The sequence below is a fragment of the Manis pentadactyla genome, chromosome 9 (genome assembly GCF_030020395.1).
Source record: "Manis pentadactyla isolate mManPen7 chromosome 9, mManPen7.hap1, whole genome shotgun sequence".
NCBI lineage: Eukaryota > Metazoa > Chordata > Mammalia > Pholidota > Manidae > Manis > Manis pentadactyla.
In genome coordinates this window covers 18,128,895-18,145,386 of record NC_080027.1, presented here as the reverse complement: position 1 = coordinate 18,145,386, position 16,492 = coordinate 18,128,895, and the positions used below count along the sequence as shown (strand labels likewise).

The window sequence follows — 16,492 nt, the reverse complement described above, 5'->3', positions numbered from 1 at the left end:
CAACTTTTCTTAATCTTTCACAAGAAGTATGTTACTGACTGTTGCATATATATGTTGCCTCTGAGTTCTCACCCTGACCCTGAATAAGAAGTCTCTTTATTTCTCTATTTGATCAGCCTTTTTTCTTCTACTCTCCTTAGATGCGAGATCTGTGGATTTACTTGTCGGCAAAAGGCATCCCTTAATTGGCACATGAAGAAGCATGATGCAGACTCCTTCTACCAGTTCTCTTGCAATATCTGTGGCAAAAAATTTGAGAAGAAGGACAGCGTAGTGGCACACAAAGCAAAAAGCCACCCTGAGGTGCTGATTGCCGAGGCTCTGGCTGCCAATGCAGGCGCCCTCATCACCAGCACAGATATCCTGGGCACTAACCCAGAGTCCCTGACACAACCTGCAGATGGTCAGGGTCTTCCTCTTCTTCCTGAGTCCTTGGGAAACTCCACCTCTGGAGAGTGCCTCCTGCTAGAAGCTGAAGGGATGTCAAAGTCTTACTGTAGTGGGACAGAACGGGTGAGCCTGATGGCTGATGGGAAGATCTTTGTGGGAAGTGGCAGCACTGGGGGCACTGAAGGGCTTGTCATGAACTCGGATATACTCGGTGCTACCACAGAGGTTCTGATTGAAGATTCAGACTCTACTGGACCTTAGTGGAAAGGAAGACTTTGGGCACTGGGACAGCTCAGACTTTGTATTTAAAAGATAAAAAGGACAAAAAAAATTTAAAGCATTTAAAATCTAGTAAAATAACTGAAGGGCCTGCTCTTTCCATTTTGGATCACAGCACACACATATAAATCCATCCCCTCTTCTCCCTCTGTTGTCCCCTTTACAAAATTGAAAACTGCCTTTACCAGAAGGTAGACAAAAAGAAGCAGCTTTTAAAGTAAGCATTATCCGCATACTCTGTTCCAGCCAGGCAGACTTCCTGCTCAGCAGCTGATCCCCTTTTCCAACCTGTAACTGCTGTGCTCTGGATCAGCTTTTAACTCCTGCTAGTGTATTACTGTCCTCTAAACCCCTTCTCCTTTACTGCTGCCCTGTGGTTCTGGCTTCTACTCACTGCAGCACAGATATTCTCAAAGTATCATATCATTCTCTTCTCTGGAGGCTGGCAGCTTGACTTGGCACTTTAGGGCCCCTTAGCAGGGTGAGCTGTTAAAACAGCATACATCTCTCACCCCCATTTCCGCCATTCCCCACTGGGTTTCGGAAAGGAAGGCTACATGGGGACCACTCCGTCCTCTTTGACCCCAGCACCTCAGTCCCCCTCCCAACACATCCATATGGTTCTCAATGGTGCTCACTTGCTTGGAAGCAGGCTCCCAACAGGGAGGGGGCTGCCCTCTGCCTGGTCTCTCTGACCATAAGACGAGGCTCTGTATCAGTGAGACATGAGAAAAGTCCCAGACTAATGGCAGAAATTTGCACTTTTAACGTGTGTGTTTTTGTGTTGTGGAACCTGAGATTCCTTATTTATTAATGGAAAGTCTGATTTTTTTTTATTCGTTGCTATATTTTGTGGGGCTGGGAGAGATTAGATTATTTTGACATGGGGTCCTTTCCATAAGAGGTAGTTTTGAAGGCAAGATATAGGGTTGAAGAAGCATAGCCAGCCTCTAAAATCATAGCTCTCCAGTGGCCTTTTAAGAAAGCTGGTCCTCAGCACTAATAAAATCACTACAGTAGCCTAGTGCTTTTTCGGAAGCCTTTTAGGGAAGGATGTTAGGTTTGTGGTTATTTAGTGCTCTGAGTTTTTAGAGCATTGAGATTTGGGAGTTTTGAGGGGATGAGGAAGGATTGTTCAGGGCCTGAATTACAGAGAAAAGATTTTCTCTTGTGAATTTATTTTTTGTCCCCATCTTTTCTTTTACATACCTTCCCTATTGACCCAACTCTGGCCCCTTGCTTTAAGTTTGTCTTTTTTGCTTTACTGTTGGTTCATTCCAGCTCCCGATTAGTGAAGGACACTGCCATTAGTGAAGGGAATAGTCTATGAGCTATGTGCGTACAGTTTAAGGTCAAAGAAAATTGCGCTGTTTAGTTTCCCTTTTATTAACACTTCAGAAAAGGGAAAGGCCTCAATAGACAAAGTTAATCTGTATAATAATGGCTTTGGCTTTTACCTGGAATTCTGGGAATTACCATTTCCTTGAAAGAGGGATTTTCATGGGGTGGATTGCTTATTACTGTCCATGGAGGAGACAGGTAGTGTTTTTGTACAAGTTCTTAACTCCCAGAGGACTGAAAACCTATTTTGGCTCCTCTTTGAATAATTAGAAGGGCAATTTCTATCCTTCTGTGTACCTCAGAAGCTGGAATTGAAGGCTTGCCCTATTCATTGTTTGTCAGAAATGTATGATGACTGTTGGAAAGAATGAAGTTTTGCTGAGAGCCAAATAAGGAACAGCTTGTTTTTCACAAACACTAAAACTACAAAGTTTATCAGTTTTCTCTTTGATTTATTTTTTCCCAGAAAGGGTAACAATGTCATTTCTGAAAGAGGCTTACTTCACACCCACTAGTGTCAGTGGTTGGGATGCTGGGGAATAGGGAGTCAGACACCTACAGTGAACAGTCTTCAATGCACTATTGTTTTTTTTCAGAGTGTAGCAGATTTGCCATCCCTCTAATGTGGGGGTAGAAAATGGAATAAGGATAGAAGAGATGTAGAATATGCTTTCCCGCCCACAGTAAGGACTTGGAGTTGACTTGGGTAGGTTGAGATGGATTGGATGGGTTTATAGCAAAGTTGTTCCACTCCAGTATAAGTCCCTTTGGTACTGTTCCACTAGCTAGCATCTCTACCCCACAACTTACCTTTTGTCTTTGTCACGTTTATCTTATCCTTTGTCTCCATGCATTTGCAGTGGTAGGTCATCAGATATTTTAGCCACCTACACAAAAGCAAACTGCATTTTTTAAAAAAGAAAACTATGAGATGAGGGAAAATATGTTCTTCCTTATATCACCCTCCTCTCCCTGCCAAAAGCAGCAAATTAGTTCTAACAATTAGAAACTTTGTTCTTTCTCCTTTTATGGGTCCCTTTCATAGCTACCATTTACCTACAGTTTGCTTCAATAAATGATTGTAGCAGTTTGCAATAAATTTTAAAGCACTTTTCATGGACTTCTATCTTTCTCCTTTGAGAAAGGGATGCTAGCATAGTGGACTTGGCATAAGGAAACTCTCCTAGGCCCTCTTCCCTTTTCCTTTCTGCTCATGCTGTTTACTTCATTGTCCTTCCAAGGAGCTCTTTTAATCTTAAAATTCTGCATTTTGTACTCTTAGTCAAATTGTGTTACCTTTTGATAACCTTCTCACTGCATATTCTCCATCTCAAATTGGCACTTCCAAATTCTGAAAATGTAGATGAGACACAAGTATTATTTCTGGGAGATGTGCTTCCCCATTGTTTGTGGTTGCCCAGGCTTATTTTGCCTGAGACTTAATATGCTTCAGAAGTTTAGATAAACACAGGCCAGGATTACTGGAGTGAAAAAAAAAGTAAGTAAATAAGATAAGGAAAAGCACCCATGTAGAGCACTTGAACCTCCTTTGTACCTGTTTGGAGAAAAATTAGAGTGTACTAAACCTAACTAAGATTTTTACAATCTTGTTTGAAGTACCATTTTTCCTTCTGTCTTTTTCCCACTTTCCAGTGTACTCAAGAAAATTGAAAAATTGTAATGGATCAATTTAAAATATTTCCTAAAAGCCTTTTTTGCCTGTTGTAATGTGCAGGACCCTTCTCTGATGGGAGAGACAGGTAGTTACCTGAATCTAGGTTGAAAAGGTTATGTAAAAAGAAATTATAATAAAAGGGATACTCTGCTTTTCAAATCGTTGTTTTCTCTTAATCTAGGTAAGGCATATCCAAAATAAATATGTACAGAAGAAAAATAAAAGTTGTCTTCATGGAAGCAATTTGTCTTCCTTGATTGTACTGAGTTACAGTTATCCTAGAGGTGAAATAACTGATGCTGCTAAATGAGAAGACCAGGTGCCCTCAGCATAGGTTTCATGTGGCAGATACTATTGTTTGCTCTTGTTGAGAGGTAGTTAACTTTTGATTCAGTTCTTGATTTCTAATGCTGAGATGCCATATTATTCTACAGTCATTGGCAAAGTTAGACCAACCTCCCATGTTTAGACAGACTTCTAATTCTAAGAAAGGTGGCTATATTAATCTTTTAGAACAAGAAGGATGCTGTGGGGTTAATTTCACTCCAGAATGACAACATTTTGAAAGCATTTACTATCAATGCTTCTTCACAAAACTCAATGTCCATGACAAGTACTACTTTGCAAAAAAAAAGAATCACTTTGACAGCCACCCAGTCTTTGTGTCTTTCTCCCTTGTATTGCTCTTTATTGTTTACCAATGGAAATTTCCCCCTGAGAAGCATGTGTTTCAGTTTAGAGGCAATGCTTATATGAAATAGTAAAAGTTAATTGGTGCCTTTGGGTTTGGGGATGAAACTTGCAACTCTGCCCAGTTTAGCATCATCCTCTAACCTGTTGAGTCAAGTGTAAGAGAACACAACTCTACAAGCACTTTCAAACTCCTGCCCGCATTTTAAAGCCCTGCTCATTCTCATTTTGTCGAGAAGCAAAGTGGTATGACTGGGATAGGAACAAAAAGAAAAGCATGTTGTCACTTGAGAGACACTGCCTCAGAAATGTTACCAAGTCAGAATTGGATGTTTCCTTTCCTTTGGAAGAGAACAGGTCAAAACAGTACCTTCCTCATCCTGTTACTGAGGGAGGCACCAAGATTGAGAACAGTGATGCTTCCTTAGCTGATTTTTAATCAAGTGTAAATTACACTAACATTTAAACACAAAGTAAAAGGATTGGAGTTGAAAAAATGCTGTTTTTTAAAAGGACCTATCTCACATAAACTTCGCTTCCAAACAAAATGCGAACAACCCAAAGAATGAAACTGGAAAGTCAGTGTGAGAAACAGATGTAGAATCAAAGGCCTACATTTAAATTTTGTGCTTAGTTATTGGGTTTTGTGCACATTAATTTCTTTAAGTCTTGATTTCTTATTTAAATGGGGAAAATAATATTTATCTCACAGAATTATTCTAAAGATGAAATAAAAGTTCTAAAGCCTTTAGCACAGTGTCTTGCCCAGGGAGCTCCTTAATAAATGGCAGCTGTATTGATAATAATAACTTAATATTATTGACTACCAGGCTACAGAAAGAAAGAAAAGGACATGGGAGAACAAGGTAGGTGACAGTAAGATGACTGATTACATGTGTATATAAAATAGATTATGTTAGGCAGGGGTGTCATGAGAATTAGTGTGATAATGACCTTGTTGCTAAGTGCAAAGGCAAAACAATGACATGAAAACAAGTAGGCTGGGCACTTGAGTGGGGGGAGAGATGGAGGCAGACGCTGCAGGAAAAAAGGCTGATTAAAAAGGGGCCTTTGATTCCACAGGCACAAAAATCCACAGCCAGGAATTTGCTGCCACCTCTGAGTCAGGCAGAGGGTGGGGGTGGGGTGCACAATCCCATTAGTAGAGAATGCCCAGTGGATTTAGTCTGAGAGTCACATTTCTTATTTGGATCGGTGTAGACAGAAGCAAACCCAGCTCACTTTCCTGGGACAGTTGAGTTAGGGAATGGCTTTTGCAATGCATTCACCGCTGACCTCTCACCGCCGGGACCTCTGTAGCCGCTCTATCTGGCTAGCAAGGAAGATTGGTTCAGACCTGACTGCTCTTATGGAATCTTACGTAAGTTGCCTGTTTTGCTTTTGTCTGTTTTTACTTCATATTTTCTGATCCAGTTCCATACCAATCATGACAGCCTTATCATACAGGCATTCATATATGGACACGTACCATTTGGCATGGCCTCTTCCCTTAAGGAAATTCATGTGCCCTTACCTCTTTCTCTAGGCTGTTAGGAGAAAGTTGTTCCTTGAGTAAGAAAATATACATGGCGTTCTAGGTGGGACTGGCTGCATGTCTTGGGAGGCTGTTCCTAATTAATTGCCCACAATGTGAATTCTGCCAGTAGATTCCATGGTTCCTCTATGTCTGGATTGTTCGTATACATTGTTATGAATTTTTGAGCTATGTAAACAAAAGGCAGAGTGAGGTTTATGGAATTGGGAGAAGAGCAGTATAAAGCCAACCTATTTCACAAAGTATTAGCCATCCACTTTTTAATTACGTACATCAAAAGTGTTCCTTTGTCTAAGTAGGTCACCTATACTATCAAAAGGGTCCCCTAGAAGAATCACTGGGGACTTGGGAAGTGTCAAATTAAGGGGCTAACCATGGAGTTTCCAGGTTGGTTTTCTGACAAGGAGATCTCCGTCTGCCTCTACCTAGGGCCTGCTGGAGAAACACTCCAGGCCTGGTCCCCACCAGTCAAAAATCACCATTCATTGGTCTCACCACTGAAGGGGACAATGAAGGAAGGGGTAGTTAGGAAAATTCTAGGGCATCCTAGGTGTGGCCAGCATCTTAAGTATGTTCACAATGCCTAAACCTCCAGTATGCTCCATATGCTGCAGTTCCCAGGAGAGAGTGGGAAGCAGGAAGGGAAAGTTATTCTAAACCAGTGGTTTTCAATCTTTAGAACTGAATAGAAGTAGATTCAAGAAAAATGAGCAGGTAGTCAAAAGTAGTATGATTCAGGGAGAGGAGGATCATCCTATAGTCCAGTCCTGGACCCCAAATGAAGAGTTCCTATTCTAGACATTTTATTTTCTTTAGTCTGGACCCTTGACCATGGTCAGGGAGGGGGCGGCGAGTAAGATTTTGTGTGAGATTTAGGGAATTTTGGGTAATCACTGAAGATGTGATGTTTTTTCTGTATCCTTGGCCAGATGAAGCATCAGGGCCTGAACGAGAATATAAACCTGGACTCCGTGGATGGAGTGCCAGCAGCCAGCACAGATCGGTGGGGCGAGCTGAGTGAGGCAGAGCGGCTCCAAGAGAGTCTCCAAGCTTACCGCACCTTCCATGTCATGTTGGCCAGGCTTTTAGAAGACCAGCGGGTGCACTTTACTCCAGCTGAAGGCGACTTCCATCAAGCAATACGTACGCTTCTACTCCAAGTTGCTGCCTTTTCTTACCAGATGGAGGAATTAATGGTGCTCCTGGAACACAAGATCCCTCCCAGTGAGGCTGGTGGCACGCCTGTTACCGTTGGAGATGGTGATCTCTTTGAGAAGAAGTTGTGGGGCCTGAAGGTGCTGCAAGAGCTTTCACACTGGACAGTGAGGTCCATCCATGACCTTCGAGTCATTTCTTGTCCTCAGACTGGGATCCCAGCACATGGGAGCCGATACATTGCCGAAGACAAGAAGATGTAGAGGTTACTCGTGACCCTCTTCTTTTCTAGTGGGATGTGCTTTGTTCTCTGAGGCCTCATGCTGCCATTTCTAAGTACTGAAAACCATTGAGACCACAGGAGTTTTCATCAAGCAGGGTTAGAGACCTGGACAGATAGGCATATGGGTTTTCAGGGGGAATGGGGGATGGGGTGGTGCCTGTGTGTCTGTTGGGGGGCGCTGTAAGGGACTGGGGGCAGGGGCAACATCCTTCCACTTCAGTGCTTTAACCTTTCCTACTCACTAAGTAACCTTTACAGGCATTGAACAGCCTCATAGGATAAACATCTTTTTAACTCTAGCCGGTTGAAACTCTTGGATAATAAAAAATAGTAACTAACATTTATTGAGTGTCTACTATATTGAAGCAGTATGCCAAGGGTTTTATGTACAATTTTCACTACAGTGTTGAGGGAGCTGGTCTTACTCCCACTTGGCAGATGAGAGAAAAGGCTCACAGAAATGTACGACTTGTTCAAGGAGTTTGGGTTCAAAACACCAAGTCTGAACACATCTTTCTCATTCCAAAGCCTGTATGCCCTTCGCTTTTGAGGCCCATTTGTGAACTTCTTTCCCTGCACTTCTTTGCCACAGAGGGTTAGAAAATGTATCCATGTATTCTATTCCCATCACTGAAAAAGCCAACTCCCATTTCCCATTACATGTCGTGATAGGTCAACAGTGCCAGTTTAGTGTTAAACGCAGTGCTTGCTGGCAGTGCTTGGCAAAGGATGGAACACTGGAGATCTCAACATTCTGTTCGGGGAAAAGATGAGGCCCACCAGACTTACAAATTTAGGAAGCTGGGCTGTGTACAACACAGCCTGTGTTAAAGTGCCCCCTAATGCTCCTGAGTATAGCAGTGGAGACAGCTTACACCAGGTTACCTCACATTGTAATCATGTGCTAACCCAAGCTTCCAGGGACATTGGGTGGAATACTACTCAGGTTAAAAAGTCTCAGACCTTCACCACACATTCTCTGGGCTTAGTCATGAGGAGAGGGTGAAGCCCATTCTGTTCCCAGTGGGAATGCCAGCGATTCTGAAACAATACACAGAAAAGCCCTCTTGGTTTATAACAAAGGAGCTGGGCTCTGCATTTAATGTTTTTTTAGAAACAGTATGAAAGGCATCAGCTAGTCAATGTGGGCATTAATAGGAAAGGTCTTTGCAGTCAGACCTGTGAACTAGTAGTGTAGTGTGGATCTCAAAGTTCTCAGGTGTATCATTTATTTTACCAATTAATTAAAACAAGATCTGGATTGGTGGGTGGGGGAGAGCAATTACTTAATTATTTGAGGCTTCTGTATATTCATACGTGAACCAATGGTTGGACAGCAGCTACCATGGTTTGCGTGGGGTGGGATGGGTGTCTTGTGTCTTCCCACAGGGGTTCATGTTCAAAATTCCTTGAAGTCAGTATTAGGAGAGGACTCTGGGCTAGGCACTGTGGCAGTACAGGGGAAGGAAGGCCCTGCTCTCTATTGTGTGTGTGTAGAAACAAGACTATGCATACAAGGCATCAATACTAGGCTGGAATTGGAAGGCACCAGTTTGAGTGTTAAGATAGTCTTAAGGGAAGGGGTGCAGTGAGGACCAGAAATCACTTCCCGGAGGATAGGGGAGTTCAGCTGTGTCTCAGAAGTTGGCTTTGTACCAAAGAGAAATTAGGAAGAAAACGGAACAGTTGCTTGGCTAGAAGAAAGTAAAGCAATAATCAAAATTTGGACCCAGCTGCCATTATGGTTTATGGTTCAGTTTTACTTTATTTATAATTTTGATTTAGGTAGATACTTCCCAGATGAATGCATAGAGGCTTATTTCATTCAAGCTTTTCCTCATTTAAATTGTTTCTTTGGCTTAAGAGCAGTATTTTTTATTGGTAAAGTATCTGCTAATTAATATGAAGCTCTTAAAGCATTTTAGGCTCTTGCTTACTGGGGAATAACTGATGACAAACTGGGTGAATCTGAAGGAAGTGACCTCTCTCCAAGTGTTTTGTTTTTATATTCAGAAAATGCGGCAGGGCAGATGTCTGCAGAAGTTTCAGAAATCAGTGAAGTATGGCTTAAGCTCTGCTGAGTTGCATATGAAGGAATATTATGTGTAAGAAACGACATTTGAAGTGGCAGAGGGTCCAGAAAAGGTATACGTATCAACAGTAGAATGGGCAGAAAGAGAAGAGAACGCCTCAACTAGGCCACAAAAGCAGCAGGTCTACTGAGTGCACCCCACTGCTAAGAGCTGGGTATCAGTTTCTTCCAAAATTTTGCAATATGCTTCAATAGAAGTGTGGGGAAACTCCTTAGAAAAAAATAAAGGGGGAAATGAGCACTTAGCCATAATAACAAAGACTTACACATGTGTATATCTGAATGTAGAGACACTGCATCATGCTTATCTGAAACGGATGAGACATTGAAATAAGGGACTGACAATAGGCCTGTGTATGGATACAATACAAATAGGGATAATGGTGATACCGGAAGTATGTCTTTTTTAAGGATCCACAACCTAGAAGTGATATCTTTATATTTTAGTTCCCTTGTTTCTTAGATCTAAGTATGGATAGGATTTCTGGGGAATCATATTTTTATATATACATAAAGTGTGTGTGTGTATATGAAAAGGCAGAAATTTGGTTCCTAGTCCCTAACTCTTACTTTGTAAGAGGTTTCCTTCCATTCACTGCCTCCAGAAAAGTCCTGTATCTGTGGGGAGAAGGCTTCAGTTTTCCTAAGTCTGTCAAGGAGCTGCATGTATGAGAGTTGATAAATTCTTGCATTGATTTAAGAGGGTGGTTTGGCGGACTTGTAAATTGGCACAAACTTAAAGACTAAGCACGGAATAAAATTAGCTTTAAGATAATCAGGTTTGAGGGACATGAAAGTTTTAATAAAGTGAGGTCATAGCCCTGGCATTGCTGTTATTTCAGGCTGCTGTGGATTAAAGCCCAATGGATGACTCATGATGTGCCCACTGGTCAAATGGGAGGATGAGTAAATACTTCAGGAAGATGTACCTGAAAAGGTGTTTAGAATGACTTGGTGAATCCTTAGCTCCTGGTGAAGTAAGTAATACCTTCTCCCTGAATTAAGAAGAGAGAAATGCAGAAAGCAGAGGGGCTCCACAAGGATGATGAAAGGATTCATGAATAGGAAAAAGAATTTGGATATCACTTCAGTTGGTGCGGTGGTGGGGGGTGGGGGGTTAGGCCAGGGCATTTAAAAAGATTGGTTTGGCTTCCTGCCTCATCCTGCTTCAACCATCAGACCCAAGAATGAACACTCTGAATGTTGGTACATTCAAACGGTGAAAGTGAAAATATTTCATCTTTCCGAGCAAAAGCTTCTATAGAACTCTGACCTACAACTAAAGACAGAGTAAAAATATAATTTGATCTTTTGATAAAATGTGTGTGGTGTATGAGATAAGAAAATACATGTGCATGTGATTCTGAAAATACATTACTTAGATCCATCTATCGCTGGCAGAAAATAAAAGATGCAAGAATGGCTGACAATAAAGATCTAGCCTCAGCAAGACCATGAGGTGCTTCTTTTATTTTTGTATATTTTGGATGAACAAGGGAAATTTTAAGTGATTTCAATGTTGGGTGAGATGTAATCCTCCCAGCCAGGGATAGGCTCAGTCAAGCGTGCTGGGTAAATGATGATGCCAGGCCCCCGGGGAAGAACTCTCAAGGCCAGTCAGCCCAGAAACGTCGACCGCCCCCACCCCACCCCACCAGCTAGCCTGCACATAAGGAAGGTTTCCTTTTGTATGGCTTAATTATATGAGTCCCAATCAAGCCTTTGAAGGACAGAGAAGAATGCTGACTAGCTCACTTGTAGTCAGTTTGAAGGTAGAAATGAAGTGGGGAAAAGAGGAAAACTGGTAATAGATGGTGCATTTTTATCTGCATGTCCTAGGTGGTACTGCACTTATGATTTAATACCCTGAGATGTTACCTCAAGAATGAGGGGAATGAGAATGAGCATTACCTTGCCCAGATTCCCTCTCATACACGACAGGAGGGGAGCTTTGGCTTTGGCTCGAAGGCTTACTCCACTGCACCCCACTGCCACGGGACACCTAGCAATAGAGGTCGTCTTGCCTAAAGCCCATTATCCGTCTCTGTAATTCACTTCCCTTGGATAAAGCCAGTACAGACTTGTACCAAATCTTTGTGACAAAACCTCTTAAGCTTCCAAACTTTGGGACAAGCCACTTCTGAGCTTCCTCACTTATGAAATGGAAATGATAACTAACTTCACAGGTTGATACATGGTTTAGACAAACAGTATCTAAAGGTATTTTTAAATGACATACAAACATCAGGAATATCTACCATCTCAAATAGCTTGGATTAATGTTAGACCTTCCACTGAGGAGAAAGCTCTATTGAGTATCTCAGGGAAATACCAGTTGCTTCCTGGGATCCATCCGGTCGGAGCCTAAACTTCACCCTGTTGGGCCTGTGAGCCTTTGTCCACTAGAGGCCAACCCAGTCAGGCATACAGCCTCCAGGAATCACCCACCTCTAGAGCTGAGATTCAGGCTTCTTTATGCCCAGAAGAGGGCTTTCATAGTAGGCAGAGGTAGGCACATTCTGAATAAGGCTGGCAGGCGATCTAGAAGCCAAGGGAATGGGCAAACCAAGGCACACCCAGGTTGTGGTAAAGCATGCATTCAGACTGAGGGTCACTCTGCCGTACACCAGCACCCTCCTCCTCATGCAGGAACTCCAATTTACTAGTTCAGTCCTATCATTAAACAGCACAAGGGAGCCACAGCGGTTTAGTCATCTGCCCTAGTGTCCCAGCTCAAAAGGAAAGGAATTAGCATTAGTCCAGGGCATTCCCCACTGCACCTCCCTGCTTCTCCATTAGGCCAACTGCCTCTTGAGAAGCAGCTAGTATCTGTTGCACCCATTGTTCTCTAGCACCCTTACTTCTAATAAGTTTTGGCAAGCTCTGGGAAGGGCAACTCATCACCCAGACTTCTCTTGCCTCCCAACCCCCGATCTCTACTGTAATTCGATGGCCCTATGTCCTGTCCCTCCCCTGATATGGGAAAAGTGGGATACATTCTGAAGGAATGGTTAACTATGTTACTCCTTTCAGGATAAGTGTCCTTTGAACAAGGAACCCAGGGAAGCTTTTTAAAAAACTTCTGAAGCAGATGTCTTAACTTTAGTTCAGACCAACCCTTCACCACACCCCTGGGTAAGGTTTAGGACTCCCTTCTCTTACTTAATGATCCCTGGCTCCTATCCCCAAAGTTTGAGGTGGAGGGAGGGTTGGGAATTACATACATAACTTAGTAGGTCATTAAAAAAATTTCCAACCTGGTTCTAAGCTGCCAATTTCAGTCTTTCAGAAGCTTCCTGCCCCACTCCAATCAAACTCAATGGCAACAGATACTAATACCTACTTTGTTGTGCACTAGTACTAAGAATATAGAAATGAGTATTAGAGTAGCAGATAGTTATACAGTGTTCACTCTATACCAATATTCACTCTACTTGCTTTACATGGATTACCTCATTTGCTTTCCACAGGAACCCTACAAGGTAGGTACTGATGGAGTTCAGAGTGGGCCACCCCAAAATGTGCCACTGTGGCATATTATTTTAAATTAAATCACCTTAAGAAACAGCCAGTGCAAAAAAGATACCCTCCTTTGTCCTCCTGAAAGCAGGAAAAACTCCCATGTGAAAGGTCCCCTCCCTGCACCAGGAGGTAAAGGGATCTGCCTATGCCAGGGAGAAGGCATTCAGAGCCCAGAAGGCTGCCTACGCACACCTTGTTACTCATTCACTACCTCTGTCCAAACTTCTTGTCTCGTCAGTTCTTCACAAATGTATTGTTTCTTTGTCTGAAAGGTGTAAAGGTGCTTGCTTTGGTCACTTTTGGGTCTCATATTTGTATGAGCTCCTGTACCTATGAAATTAAATTTGTTTTTCTCATGTCCCTCTGTCTTATGTCAATTTAATTATGAGACCAGTCAAACTAGAAAGGAAGACAAGAAAAGGTTTCCTCCCCACGGCACCAAGATTCTTATTTTACAACTGAAGAGACAGAGGCCTGGATTGCTGGTATGTCCCTGCCTTGAAAAGACTCCAGGGCTCCTGAGAAGGACAACAGGTACACGAGCCACCGCCATGGAAGTGAGGCATGGTCAGTAATACCCCGAATACGAAAATGAGCTGTGCGGAGCCGGAGGAAGGAAGGGTTGAAGAGGGCTTCCCAAAGGGGACACTTCGGGAGGGAGGCTTGAGAAAAATGGCTAGTTTTGTCCTCAGGAGAAAATAAGGGGGGGGAGGGACAGGCAAGAACGAAATGGGTAGCAGCAGCGGCGGTTGTCAAGGCGGGGCTGCTGGAAGGCATGCGGCGTGTTTGGGAGCGTTCACCACAACCGGAGCTTCAGGGATCCATCCGCGCAAGAGCCGCAGCAGGAGGCGACCTACAGGAGCGAGGCAATGAAGCCCGGGAGAGAGAAGCCAGGAAGGGTTCTGAAGAGCAATGGTGCCATTTGCCTTAGGAAGGTAAGTCAGGCAGCTACGTAAGAGATGCAAGGGGCTGGAGGCAGAGGGGCCCATTAAGAAGATGCTATTAATCTCAAGGTAAGATATGTTTCAGTTATTCATGGAAATGTTACAGGCACCAAGTCCAGAGTCATAGCCCCTGATCTTTCAAAAGTTGCTTTCTGATGGGGAAGACAGACACACACAATAACACAATTTAGAGAGTTTTGAGAATTACAGGCCTTTCTCTAGTGGGTACTTTCCCCTGAGATCTGAATGAGGAGGCGCCCGCCGCCCACAGACCGGAGGGTTGGGTAGTTTGGTCACGGAGCGGCTGAGTGAAAAGCATTGAGGCGGGGATGAGCTTCCAGGCTTCCAGGGTCTGGAAGAGGCCGATGGGGCTGAAACTAGGCGAGCAAGGGAGCAACGTGAAGCCAGGGACCTCAGCCAGGACCAGGGGAAGCACAGCCGCAGCTAAACAGGTGGGCTGGTTTGTTGTAACGAGGAAGAGCACACACCGGGGGGAACTATGGGACGTCTCAGGGAGTATTTCAGGATTTAGGATTTGGTTGGGTGACTTGGGGGAGGGCTAGGGAAGCACAGTTTTGCTCTAAATTGGCTGCTGTCTGTTGTGGGGGCAATTCTGGGTGTGTATTTTGTGGATGGCCCAGTGACCTTGCTTTTCTCTATGATTTGATAAAATTATGAAGTGGCCTTGTTTTGTTTCACTTATCATGGTCTCAGGGTACCTTTGTGTGAGGTTGTTATTCTATGAGATTGGTTAGATTGGTTAGGCTCACTGGCCGTGAGCCTCAGACCAGCTTATATAATATCGCAGGCCAGCTGTGAACATCAGGTCACCTCTGGACATCAGGCGCTACATTTTTTCCTCTCTCACTAGTAATAAGACAATGTGGAAAGGAATTTGGATTTTATCCTAACGGCTGAACACAGACAATGGGCACACAACCAACCCTGGCAGAAGTCAGTGTACACAAAACAAAGAGCTGTTCCTCCTAGATAAAAGTGAATCATAAAATCCAGTCAGAAGGAACCTGCTTTCTGACAGCACCCAGGGGAACGTGGGTTTAAAGGGACAGTAGGAAGGAGAAAAGATAACAGCTCTGGAAACTACGGCAGAGGATTTAACATGTGAAGGTGGGGAGAGAACAGTGAGTTTAAGGAAAAGGGAGAAATGAAAGTACCCGTTCCCATGTAGGAGGGTAGTGAATAAATGAGGTAAGAATCACGGAAGGGGGAATGATATTGACGGTAGCGCTGGAGATCACCAGTATGGCTTTTGTATAAGTTGAGTTGAATGTGGGGCACAGGAAGCACGAAGGAGGGAGTGGGGAGGTGAATGACGGAGCGAAGCTAGACAGGAAGCTTAGGGCTCAGCTAAGACTTCGAACACCAGGCTAAGGAATTTAGATTCATTTTAGAGGCAGATTGCATCTCCCAATTTGAATACCCTAAAAAGGGTTTCATTTTCTTTATTTTATGCTCTCTGTGCCCCACCTCCCACTCCAAATGACCAACTCCTGTTCTTGCTTCAAGATCCAGATCACATGTCGCTTTCTTTGTGAAAACATACCTGATCGATACACCTGTACCACCACTCTCTCCTCTACTGTGACTTGCACCTTATATGTTTTTACTATCACCACTGCTCCTACTACTGATTACTATTATGACTACTGCCACAGACAATATTATTGAGCTCCTTGACACTGAATTAGGTCTCTGCGTGTAGCAGCCCATTCGCAACAACCATTGCATGTGATGTTATTATCATTCTCACTCTACAGATGAGAGAACTGAAGCTCAGAATGGTTAAATGACTCACCCAAAGTTGCCCAGCTGGTAATTGGCAGAGCTGGGATTCAAATCGAGGTATTTGGGTGTCCAAGCCATATTTTTTTCTTCCCAGAACTGTGATAGGCTTACCAAACGGCATGTTAATTATTTGTGTATATGCCTCTGTCCTGCTGAAGTGTGGGCTCCTTGAAGGCAGGCAGGGGCTGTGTCTTCTCTGGCATAATGTCGATTGCTCACCAAGTGAAACCTGAAAGAAAGGAAAGAAGGCAGGTAGAGATAGTGATGAAGGGAACAGAAGGTGGTATGTGGTGGAAGAATAATTACTGTTTTACACCAATGTTTTCCAACCTTTTTCACAGAAAGGATAATGTTTGACTCACTGGGGTAAATTGGAGGGGACCCAGATTCTAGGAGGAAGCTGCTCTAGGCTGGGGGGAACTGGACCATGGTAGGGACCATATGTCTGTCAGCCTCAGTCCCCATTTCATTATTCTACTGTTGAGGGGATCAATATTTCTTGGACCCTCTGGACAGTCTATGTTTTGTATGAAGGGTTAGCCAACTATTTCTTAAAGGGCCAGATAGTAAATATTTCAGGCTTGTGAGCTCTGAGGTCTCTTTTAATTATTCCACTCTGTCACTGCAGCATGGAAGCAGTAATACATAAACAAATGAGTGTGGCTGTGTTCCAATAAAACTTTACTTACAAAAACAGGTGTCCAGCCTGAGCTGACCCCAGAATTATTTGAACATTATGCTTCAGAGCTTTCGTTCTTTC

General features: G+C 43.3%; 2 protein-coding genes across 2 annotated transcripts in view; both read left to right on the top strand.

The window, feature by feature from the left end:
• ZFP91 (ZFP91 zinc finger protein, atypical E3 ubiquitin ligase) overlaps nucleotides 1-3,924 on the top strand; it is a 62,158-nt gene extending 58,234 nt beyond the window's left edge. The window contains exon 11 of the mRNA XM_036880428.2: nucleotides 141-3,924. Coding sequence (XP_036736323.1) covers nucleotides 141-651 — 511 coding nt within the window. The 3' untranslated portion in view covers nucleotides 652-3,924. The remainder of the gene's footprint in view (nucleotides 1-140) is intronic.
• CNTF (ciliary neurotrophic factor) lies at nucleotides 381-10,910 on the top strand. The gene is made up of 3 exons (XM_036880437.2): nucleotides 381-513; nucleotides 5,597-5,756; nucleotides 6,860-10,910. Exons 2-3 carry the CDS (start codon nucleotides 5,643-5,645, stop codon nucleotides 7,346-7,348), a joined length of 603 nt encoding a protein of 200 aa, XP_036736332.2. The 5' UTR covers nucleotides 381-513; nucleotides 5,597-5,642; the 3' UTR covers nucleotides 7,349-10,910.
• Nucleotides 10,911-16,492: the final 5,582 nt, after the last annotated feature.